Source organism: Podarcis cretensis (genome assembly GCF_951804945.1).
Source record: "Podarcis cretensis genome assembly, chromosome: 5".
NCBI lineage: Eukaryota > Metazoa > Chordata > Lepidosauria > Squamata > Lacertidae > Podarcis > Podarcis cretensis.
The window spans coordinates 3,134,588-3,145,351 of NC_137174.1; the positions used below are offsets into that span (position 1 = coordinate 3,134,588).

At 43.4% G+C, this 10,764-nt stretch overlaps 1 protein-coding gene across 1 annotated transcript; it reads right to left on the bottom strand.

Annotated features, from left to right (window-relative positions):
- Positions 1-503: 503 nt before the first annotated feature.
- UPK3A (uroplakin 3A) lies at positions 504-9,490 on the bottom strand. Its single transcript, XM_079978548.1, has 6 exons — positions 9,409-9,490; positions 6,731-6,889; positions 6,132-6,411; positions 4,614-4,696; positions 2,818-2,950; positions 504-2,413 (listed from the first exon to the last, which is right to left on the bottom strand). The coding sequence occupies exons 1-6, from the start codon at positions 9,461-9,463 to the stop codon at positions 2,299-2,301; spliced, it is 825 nt and encodes a 274-aa protein (XP_079834674.1). The 5' UTR covers positions 9,464-9,490; the 3' UTR covers positions 504-2,298.
- Between the last annotated feature and the right edge of the window lie 1,274 nt (positions 9,491-10,764).

Here is a 10,764-nt window from a genome sequence, read left to right on the forward strand (position 1 = left end):
GAAAGCTAGTGGTAATCAAATCAAGAGAAACTTGATTTACCACAGGGGTGGGGTTCTGTTTTGGCTCAGTGGGCCAGATCCTTATCTGTTCCCACCTTGTGGGCCAACGTTGACAGGTGGGGGGACAACCCACCTGCTAGTCAACTGACATGATTATGACATTATAACACCCTCCCCCCATGTAAAATAAGGCCACAGTTGTCTAGCAGGAGAAATCCAGGAGTTCAAGCCTAGCCCTTCCCTGGGCCTGCTGTGTTAGTTTTCAGTTTTCAGCATGCATTTGTAATGCAGTCCTCAACCTGCCATCCGAATAGCAAGGTCCTTTCCACAGCCCCCTGGGCGGGACCCATGATAATATCAAATTGACCACAAGGGAGTAAAGCTCTGTGAATGGCAAACATAGCTGAGAGGAGAGGAGAGACCCATTGAAACATGCAGAGCTTTTGACTTCTTCAAGGCAAGTTGTGGGCAGGAAACACAATGCGTTCCTCTGGATTGTTTATTCTCAAAAAATTACACACATTTCTGTTCATTTAACTCGGAAGTGCAACATACCACAAAGAACCAAGTTACATTTCTTCTCATAATGGACAACATAGGATCGAATACTTAAGAGCTATAGGCCTGCACACCTGAAAGGAGGAAATGTAAAGCTTCTGCTTCCCATTTTAAACTGTTCCCAGTTGCCCAAGACATCTGACGGCTGTGGGTTGCTTAAACTATGGTTAATGTGAACAAGCCCAAAGATCCCAGCATGTTTATTAAGCCAGTTTCCTGCAATGGTGAACCATCTGAGTCTAAGTCTCACTTTTAATGGGAAAGACAGTTTCTCAATACTGTACATATGAACCAGGCTATTGGGCAAATATAAGCGCAAATAGCTTCATCTGCAGTCTGAAACAAGACACAAGGAAGAAAAGTGACTGGGGACTGGGCAAGTTACAACTAAGGAGCACCGTTAAACTCTGTTCAAGCAGCGTTTTACCCATTCTTCAGCTCCCGGCTTCACAGCTTGGATACTCATGCTCCAGAACTTCAAAGTACCTTTCAGTTTTTACCACAACACTTTTGAATCATGCAATCAGCCAACAACATATTTTTTTTAAAAAAAAGCTTAAGCTTAAAGTATCTGGATTGAGATTTTTAGTTACATTATCACTTTACAAATCAAGTGATCAACTCTACACCAGCTGTTGCTAAACTACAACTCCCACCATCCATTGTCTACACTGCCTGGGACTGATGGGAGCTGGAATCCAAGTAGAGTTGGAGGCCACAAACTCCCCATCCCTCAGCCAAGTCAACAAAAAGCTTTTTTGGGATGCCCTTCATTAGGTCTCATGTAGATTAGACTGACAACAGGGCCAGCAAAAATCATAAACAGCAACTCTTGCTGCGTGAAAACACCGCAGATTGTGTTATTAGAGGAGCATCGCGTCAGAACAAGGTCAACCATGCTTCCTCCAATGCTCTATTGTTTGAAGCACAGGAAGATTTTCAGTAATCTCATGATGTACGTTAAACAAATGAGCATTCTGGAATGTGGTTTCCCATGCAATTCTATGTATAAATGTTGCTCAGTTTCACCCAAAGACAAAGCTTAAGCAGCCACAACAATTTTCAGATTTGTTACCAGTTTCCTCTGCCATTCCCCTCCCCACTTGGCCACGTTGACTCCAATTACTTAGTATTCTCTTCTTTTAAATTGGAGCTTAAATACAGCATCGATTATGATACCTTTAGAAGTTTAAATTTGTACTCTACTACAATCAATTTTCACAAATCAAATGATTGCTTTATAAAAACCACACATGCTAAATGACCCAGGCTATATCACTTAAATCAGGGTAGCCAGTTTGGTGTCTTCCAGGTGTTTAGAACTACAACTCCCATAATCCCTGGCCACTGGCTGTGTTGGATGGGGCTGATGGGAGTTGTAGTCAGAAATACTGGAAAACATCATATGGCCTACCCCCAACTTCAGTAACAGGACTTATAGCCCATTGCTCAAAGTTAAGAAGTCATTCAAGCAATTAATGTTAGAATATTATTTTGGACTACCCACCCAGAAAAGGTCCCCTTTTAAACTTAAAAAAGCCATATATTTAAGTTCATCACTGATTGAGAACTGGAGATAAGTTCATGAATATTCCTGTTCTATGCATGGGACTAGTCACACAAGGTCACAGTTTTTTAAAGATGTGCAGTTTTGTAACCAGACTTCGTATTCAAGCATCTGGGAGCATTGAAAGGACATCCACAGCTGGTTTGCCACCTTTTCTGACTTGAAGACTATATTTAGTGGGTGGAAGAAACTTCTAGTTCTGACTCAGAAGCTTCTAGCACTCTTGGAGACGTCTGTTGGGTTGTTTGGGATTCATATCTCATCTCAGTGGGAGTCTCTTCTGATGCCCTGGGAAAGAAAGAGAGAAGGAAGGAGAGGTTCACATCATGCAACCCCTTGATCACTAGCTCACTTACATTTTAAACCAACTTCACTGAAAAGCATAATGTGAAGCAAGATGAATTTAATGCATATGCAAGCCAGCCCTATTTATGCCAACTGATTAGGACAAGTTCATGATAGCTCAAGCGACACTTAAGCAACTGAAACAGAAAGCCACCTCAATCACCTTCCAGAGCTGCTCTCTTAATGGTGCTATAAGGCTACATCTAGGGCAGTATTTTTCTGCAGCAAAACCTTTTGGGTTTCCTTCCCATGTGCATGAAGCTCTGAAGGGGTTCTATTGGGAGATGTTGATTAGATCTGAACCTTAATAATGGGTAGAGACAAAGCAGAGCACAAAAGAAACTCACGTTACAGTCAGAAGAGTAGCAGCAAGAAATCCAGCCACGAGGGTGAACATCAGCACACTCAGGATGGAAGTTATGACTATCATCCCACCACTTCTGCGACCTGGCCAGGTATCAATGGTAGAGGACCATTTCACTAGGAGAGGAAGTGGAGTGATGTCAGCCTTCTGCACAACCTATTTAGATGGGACAATGAAGTAGGGTTGCCATATTTCAAACAAAATAAAAAAAATTCCTTCCAGTAGCACCTTAAAGACCAACTAAGTTAGTTCTTGGTATGAGCTTTCGTGTGCATGCACACTTCTTCAGATACACCAGTATTTCAAACAGTGAGAATTCGGACAGAAGTTGTTGATTTTCCTGGACATTTAGCCGATTTCTGCCTGGATGCTGCTTCTGACTGCAGTATTCCAGGTATGCCCACAAAATTCCAGATGTATGGCAACCCAACAATGAAAGAGCACTTGGCAACTGGTAGTTTGTTGCTTTTAACAGGAGGATTTGGTATAACACCGCTGGATGGCCAAACAAGAAATGCCACTCCCATGAAATGCCACTCAATAGGAGTATAGCATCTAGATCAAGGGAAGTAATAGTGGACAGCGCTGGCCCCTGGCCTCTTAAGTGAGATGGGCGCACAACCCCAGAGTCTGTCAAGACTGGCCCATACGGGCAGGGGTACCTTTACCTTTACCTTTATTCTGCTCTGGTCAGACCTCACCTGGAGTACTGTGTCCAGTTCTGGGCACCACAGTTCAAGAAGGACACTGACAAACTGGAACGTGTCCAGAGGAGGGCAACCAAAATGGTGAAAGGCCTGGAAACGATGCCTTATGAGGAACGGCTAAGGGAGCTGGGCATGTTTAGCCTGGAGAAGAGGAGGTTAAGGGGTGATATGATAGCCATGTTCAAATATATAAAAGGATGTCACATAGAGGAGGGAGAAAGGTTGTTTTCTGCTGCTCCAGAGAAGCAGACACGGAGCAATGGATCCAAACTACAAGAAAGAAGATTCCACCTAAACATTAGGAAGAACTTCCTGACAGTAAGAGCTGTTTGACAGTGGAATTTGCTGCTAAGGAGTGTGGTGGACTCTCCTTCTTTGGAGGTCTTTAAGCAGAGGCTTGACAACCATATGTCAGGAGTGCTCTGATGGTGTTTCCTGCTTGGCAGGGGGTTGGACTCGATGGCCCTTGTGGTCTCTTCCAACTCTATCATTCTATGATTCTATGAAACATACTGTTGCATGCCGCCCCAATCTCTGAGCAGTGCCAGATTCCAGGGGTTGCAGGTGCTCACCCAGGGTTCGTGTTTCTGTTTGGAATGAGGGACAGAATCTGTGGAATCTTTATGATGTATGGTTATTTACACATATGTACAACCTGAACCTACGATTGAGGGGTTCACAGCATCACCACTCCAAAAGGGTCTTGTTTCTTCCTTAGCTACAGCCTTGGATTCAAACAGAAATCATGCCTTGCTCTCAGGTATTGTTCTGACTCTCTCTCTAGCTTACTGCTTTACTTCTAGATCACATTGCTGCCAAACTCTGCTCTCAACTCTGGTTTTTGTCCTCACTTTCTGTGAGTTCCATTTGCCATCTCCCACAGAGCCCCTTCCTTTGTCCCCCTGAATGGCTCATCATCCAGGCTATCACCTCAGCAGGAAGCTGGCCTGCCTATTCCAAGAATTAGAAGCCTTGGTTAAATTTTAATACTTGCTGGATCCAGGGATTAGAGGGGTCTCAGCTTACAGTTTACTCCCCCCCCAAAAAAAAGCCCCCTCATAATAATACTTACACTTTCTGGTTTTGATTGGTTGAGACCAGGGAGTTTGGTCTTTCATGACACCTGCTGTACTGTCTACAAGGACGTATTTAAACCTGGTAGCAAGAATGCGGAAAAGGCTTTACTGTTCCGATAACAGAAGACAACATCTTAACGCACCAAAACCCTGGCCTCTTACCTGCAGAATCCTCAGTTCAGGCATAAGCAATAACCTATTAAGGCACTTGGCGAGCTGCTAGACTTATTATTAAGGCCTGGCTTGAGAATCTGGATCTCTGCTTGAAAGAGATCTCAAGATGGTTCCTCCCAGGCTTTCTTGCCTTCCCCACCCCCTGCCACCCTCCTTGCCCCAGCCACCTTTGCCCAGAAAACACATCTGAGTCCCAGCTGAGCAAAGGGAGCTTGCAGGGATAAAGCAGCAAGTGGAGAAGCCTGCATAGGCATCCTTCCTCCTGTCTTCTGCTTTAGATCAGTGCCCTTCCATGACGGCTTTGCAGCTGTTTGTGGCAGAGACCCAAATTCCGACACTTTGGTCTCTACTGAATATTTAATCTAGGATTAGTATACTAAGCATGTGGACAGTGGAAGAGGGAACTCTCCTGCTCCTGCTCCTGAATGCAACTCAATTTTTTTTTTAAAAGGCCTCTAAAAGCAGAGCGTTTCTGCTGGGTGCTGTAGCCCTCCCTACATTTTGCAAGGAGTATTCTGAATGAAGCCAACCTATTAAATCTGCTTTGGAGTCTTGGCGTATACTGTACGCATGTTTTGCTGATCTACCTCAGGCTATGGCAAGTGACTCAGAGGGCTGCCAAGGGACTGCAGTGAGGCTCCAGAGCCCTTGGGAAGAGACTTGCTGCAGTCACAGCTAAGTGCAGGTCAGCTGGCTTATTTTAAATTTGTACGCTGTTTTGAGTATTTAAAAGCAGCTTGTACAAACATAAAGCAGCAGCAGGAACAATACTGCTGACTTGGGAGCAAAAGAGGTTTGCAAAGGAGAGGGGGCCTTTCCTGTGGTGGTGCCCCAGCTTTGGAATTCCCTCCCCAGGGAGGCACTGATGTTTCTCAATCTTTTCAGCATTGGCCAAGACATTGGTTTTATGACCTCTGTTTTGCTTAATAGTCTTGTAATTCATTACCTTATTTCTACTGCTGCACTTAAGAGATTATATTGAATTTTTACTGCCCTGGAATCTCTGTAGAATACTTTAAAACAACCAAATTAAAAGAAGCAAAAGCAAGACAATAAGAATAAAAGCCACCAAAAGCCTCAGCAAATGTGTTCTAACTGGCTTCCTGAAAAAGCTCAATTTCCAAGCTGGGCACTACACCGAGGAGTCTCAAGCTCCCCCTCCAACCATCAACCACCCAATTTCACTTTGTGGGAATACCTGGGGAAGGATTTGGATGCTGATCTTAATTCCAGGAAGACTTATAATTATGCCACCATTCAATTGGATAGAGGGTGTTCTGTCCCTTTCAGATTACCCTGAGCACTTACGTTTTAAAAACTTTCTTGGGAGAAATGCATACCTGTAGGCTGTGTCTTGGGAGAGAGGCGGATTACAAGCATCTAGAAAATTTGGGTCATACAAACAAGTGGCATCATCACCAACTCTGACCAGATACTGAGACAGGATGGCAGGTGCTTTGGTGGCATCCACAGCATCAGACAGCTTGGGAAGCGACGCACAGTTTGGAACATTAAACATCGCAGCTTTGTAAGGCCCACTTTGTCCTCCGCTGGTTTGTTGGAAAGTAGCTTCAAGAGGTTTACTACTATTGTCCATAACAAAGGAACCTGACGTACTTGCTGCAGCAGAAATGGACACATGCAAAAAGTTTACATGACAGTTTGTACATGGCATTCACCAGCACTATCAGCTTATTTATTTAAGTAACTGTTAGCAGTGTTTTTTCTTGTGTCTTTGCAGGAGAATGGCCAGTGGCCATTTGCCAAAATGCCTGTCTACCCATTCCCTGCTCCCCATTCCAAACTTTGCCATCCAAGTGGAAACTGCTATCTGTAATTGGTTCTGTCTAGGAGCCTGTTACTCCAGTTCCAAACAATATAATATCAGCTTTTTGGGACCCCCCTTGATCAAGGAAAGACACAATAAGCACCCACTTACCAGAGTCCTTCATGACATACAGGTATACTTCATAGGCTGCTCCTTTCAACATCGAGCCATCAAACACACAGAAGGGCTTCTCTAAAGCAACTGTTGTGAGGGTGGGATTGTTTGTGGCAAATTTGGGGTTTGCAATTTGTGGTCCCAGAGTCTGGCCTTCTAGAATAAGAAGAAAAATTACTTGCTCTTAATTTTCGAACAGTCAATCACTCAGCCTCCCAGGCTCAAACAAGAAGCTGTTGTACTCTTTGAACTTAGGGAGAGGGGTATATATAGTCTCGTCATGTTGGCATGTGTCTGTCTTGAACCTTTCTGTTCTGTTTTTTAGCCCAAGCATGCACCCCACTTCTACTTTAAAACCATATATTTTTATGGTGGCAGTGCTGCTATGGCAACCCACATCAGAGCAGACGGTGACTCAGCAGTGGGTCCTGACCCACCAGTTGAAGACCCATGCCTGATGCTATCAAGACTAAGGGAATGACACCCGTGAAGATGCATTTTACCACAGCCTAAGTGGCTGAGTTAGAAGCAAGGAGATTCTCCAGTCAGTTTCTTACCTCTATAGGAACCTCTCCGTTTCTACCTGCTGCCTAAGAAAGGAGGGGGCCTTGCTGGTGCCCCGTTAGTGGAATGCTCTCCCACGAGATGCACACCTGCACACTCCCTGTGGTCTTTTGAGGAACCTGGTGAAGACCTTTATTTTTTCACAGGCTGTTTAAATTACAATGGATGTGGTCATTTGCTTTCTTTCTTAGACTCTTAGACTCTTTCTTAGACTCTTGCATCAAATAATTCACTAGCTGGTTTTATGCCATTTAAAAATTATGTTTTGCTGGTTTACTCTGCTTTGCTAGTTTTGTTTTTACTTTATAATTGGATTTATTGTTTTTATTGTTTTAAACTGACCAGATTCAGGGATTTGTTTGGGACTTAAATGTGCTTGCAAACCAGTGTGTGAGTGGTATAGACTTTAACAAACACTGTATGACTAGTCTATATATTTAACAAAATATAGTACAGCCTTAAATTAGTCTGTCACTGTCCCATCTGCAGTATTTGGATGACAATACTAATCTGCTTTACAGGAGTGATGTAAGGATTACAAAACATATGTGAAGTGATTTGAATATTCACAAGCACTATCATCTGTGCTAAGCTTCTTTCTGCCTTTAACACAGAAAAGAAAGTGGTTTGCCTTTCCATTTCCACAAACAGCAAGCTAACTACATCCTAAGTTACAGAGGTCAGGGACATTACAACTGCAGCACACCGTGCCCGTAGGTCATATGTTCCTGTTCCTTTAACAGTTATTACACTGATCTTTGGTCATCTTTAGCACTTCCAAATCCTTACAGCAGCTGCCACCAGTAAATACCCAATCCTATGCAAATTTACAGGCCCCCCCCCCGCAACCAATTCATGAACCAGATAAGAAGATGGCTGCTATATGTTAGTAGTGCAGAACATCGACAGGGTCTGCTTATCCTAAAGATTTTGCCTATAAAAATCACAGGCACACAAGCCCTTTCTATGTTTTTATTGCAGAGGTGGCCAGGCTTTAGATTTGTAGGATCTACTTTGATTTTATGAGAATCCCAAGGTCCACCAACTAGGTGAGCATAACAAACAGATTGAGTCTAGGGATTTGCAATTGGTCCCATGACCAAGCTAACAAGCCATTTCACACAAAAATCTGTGCCTCATTTTCCAGTTCCCTTCAAATATTTCCCCCCAGCAACCTATTTGGGTGGGAGCAGGGGAGAAAGCTCTTTAGTTGTTGCTATCCACAGATGTTTGAGAGTTAGGTCTCCAGGTGATTTTCAGGATATTGGCAAAAGTTTCTCCCTTAACAGAGAAAATAATACCCTCCTCTGCTTTGCACTCTTGATGCTGAACCGAAGAGCAGCACCACTAGGAGAAGTTGCTGCAACAGCTTATGCTGCTAATAATTGTTGTGGTACTTAGTTGTACAAACATTCAAGGCCAGAATTAACGCAATTGGTGTTACGTTGTTCAAAGCCACGGGCAAATATGATTAGTGATGCAAGACTTGAATTGTCAACAACACACAGCTATGAAAAATGACTCTTAACATCTATGTGTTAATTAATAAACCATGTGGAAGGAAGAGTAACGAAATTTAAACAGATATTGGCTTACCCAAGTATATTGTATCTATTTTAGTATCTTTTGAATTTACGAAGACTATTATAAAATATTGTCATTGGATATGTAATAATTGCACTCAATACAGCAGCACATACAGTGCGGCAGAGAGATTAACACTGACCAAGTTGCTCTATTATGGTCCCCCTTTAAGGCGCTTGATGCTCTGGGACCTTGTACTGAGGAGCAATCAAGGCACTCGGGTTATTTTTTGAAACAAAGGGGAAATTGTCAGTACCAGACATGCACACTTGAAAGCAAGTTCCATTGAACTTAATGGGCTTGCTTCCAATGCAATCTTATATGCTTAAGATTACATTAGAGTGCCATGTCTGAAAAGTATTTCCTAAAAATAAAGAAGGAAGAGTCTTCTACTTTGAATCCCAGAAAAAGAAAATTTCTCCTGCAGGGAGGAGTTTCCATGAAGAACCTTTCATCCCAGTTGTGTAGCATAAACAGTATTAGGGAACAGGTTAATGCAAGCACCACTCCTGATTCCAGTGACTTACCTATGCACAGCTGCCACAAACAGCAAAAAATCAGCTGCAGCCAGAAAGCCCACATAATCAGACAGTAGAGGAAGCCCCTGCTACCGGCAGCCCCAGCTCACAAATGCCAGCTCCACAGCTTGCACTAACTAAATCAATGGTTCTACACCTTCCACTAATTGCTCTGTTCCACCAATCAGCGGCTCACATTCTGCTCCCTTTCAAGCTCGCTTGCAGGCACCCTTTCTCATCCCTGCCCCAAACACACATTATCATCTGCATCTAATCTGTTGGGGGGGGGGGAAGCTGTGCCTGCCTCACCCAGTAGAAGCAGACTGCAGTCCTTCTATCACAGTTTTAGCAAGGTCTCATTTTTAAAGTTTGCTGTGTTGCCAGTTGTTACTGGAACTTTCTCATAGTTTTCCCAAGGAAGCAGCAGCTTATTCTGAAGTTAAAAGTAAAACCTCTTGCACAGGATGTTTTGCAACAAGAAAGGAAAGTATGTATGTATATTAAATGCCTGAATGGCACCTGTAATAACAATAGCACATTGTTAGAAACTTTATTAGAGTGGCCAAGAGACTGGCCTTCCCCAACCTGGTGCCCTCCAGCCCACGGCAACCGTGACCCCCAGCCGTGTTGGCAGGGGCTGATGATGGCAGTTGCAGTCCAAAACATCCTGGAGCTCACCAGATGGATTCAGGCTGAATTAGAAAGGCACAAGTTATCTTTGGTCAAATCTCTGGCCCTCATCCTCCCACCGTAATGTGAGGTTGAGAATCCTGACCTACCTTAGAGGCTTGTTGAAGGGATGGCCGCAATACGTTCAGCACTTCAAGCATTCTGAAGCACAATATAAACAGTAAATGTTTTTATGACCACGACCGCTAGTACTGGAGAAATGCTTTCTCAGAGGCCTGGCAGGCATAAATTTAGTAGGTTAGGCTTGCTTCTCTCATTCCAGTATCTCCGTGCTGGGAATTTCTTGTTCTGTTCCTAGTTGGTCATGGATTTTATTTGCTTGTTTGTTTTATTCCATTGATTACAATGTTGATAGTGCAGAAGTTGGATTTTTGAAATGTTTGCTGTACAGGGACTAGATGCTTGAATCAGTGGGAGCCTTGCCTGAAGTACTGCCGTCATAAAAAGTGCACTTCCTGGCTGCAAGAAGCACCTGCAGACCAAAATCTCGATACACTGAGGACTCAGCTACACTGGCAAAGAAAAAGTGCTTTATATGCGTTGTTTATGCATTCTAACACTGTGACACCAGATGGCGCTGTAGAATTCTGTTTTTGCCAACCCGATTTCTCATACAAAGTTTAAAAGGTGTTTAACCGAAACACTTCTTTGTTGTGTCTAGATCCAGCCTGAGCA

Bases quoted from the DNA above. Each gene is read 5' to 3' on its own strand.
- UPK3A (XM_079978548.1), bottom strand. From the start codon at position 9,463: ATGTGGGCTTTCTGGCTGCAGCTGATTTTTTGCTGTTTGTGGCAGCTG. The intron at 6,890-9,408 runs GTAAGTCACTGG...TTCTTATTCTAG, and splicing joins TTTGTGGCAGCTGTGCATAG to AAGGCCAGACTCTGGGACCA. The intron at 4,697-6,131 runs GTATGCATTTCT...TCTTGCTACCAG, and splicing joins TCCCAAGACACAGCCTACAG to GTTTAAATACGTCCTTGTAG.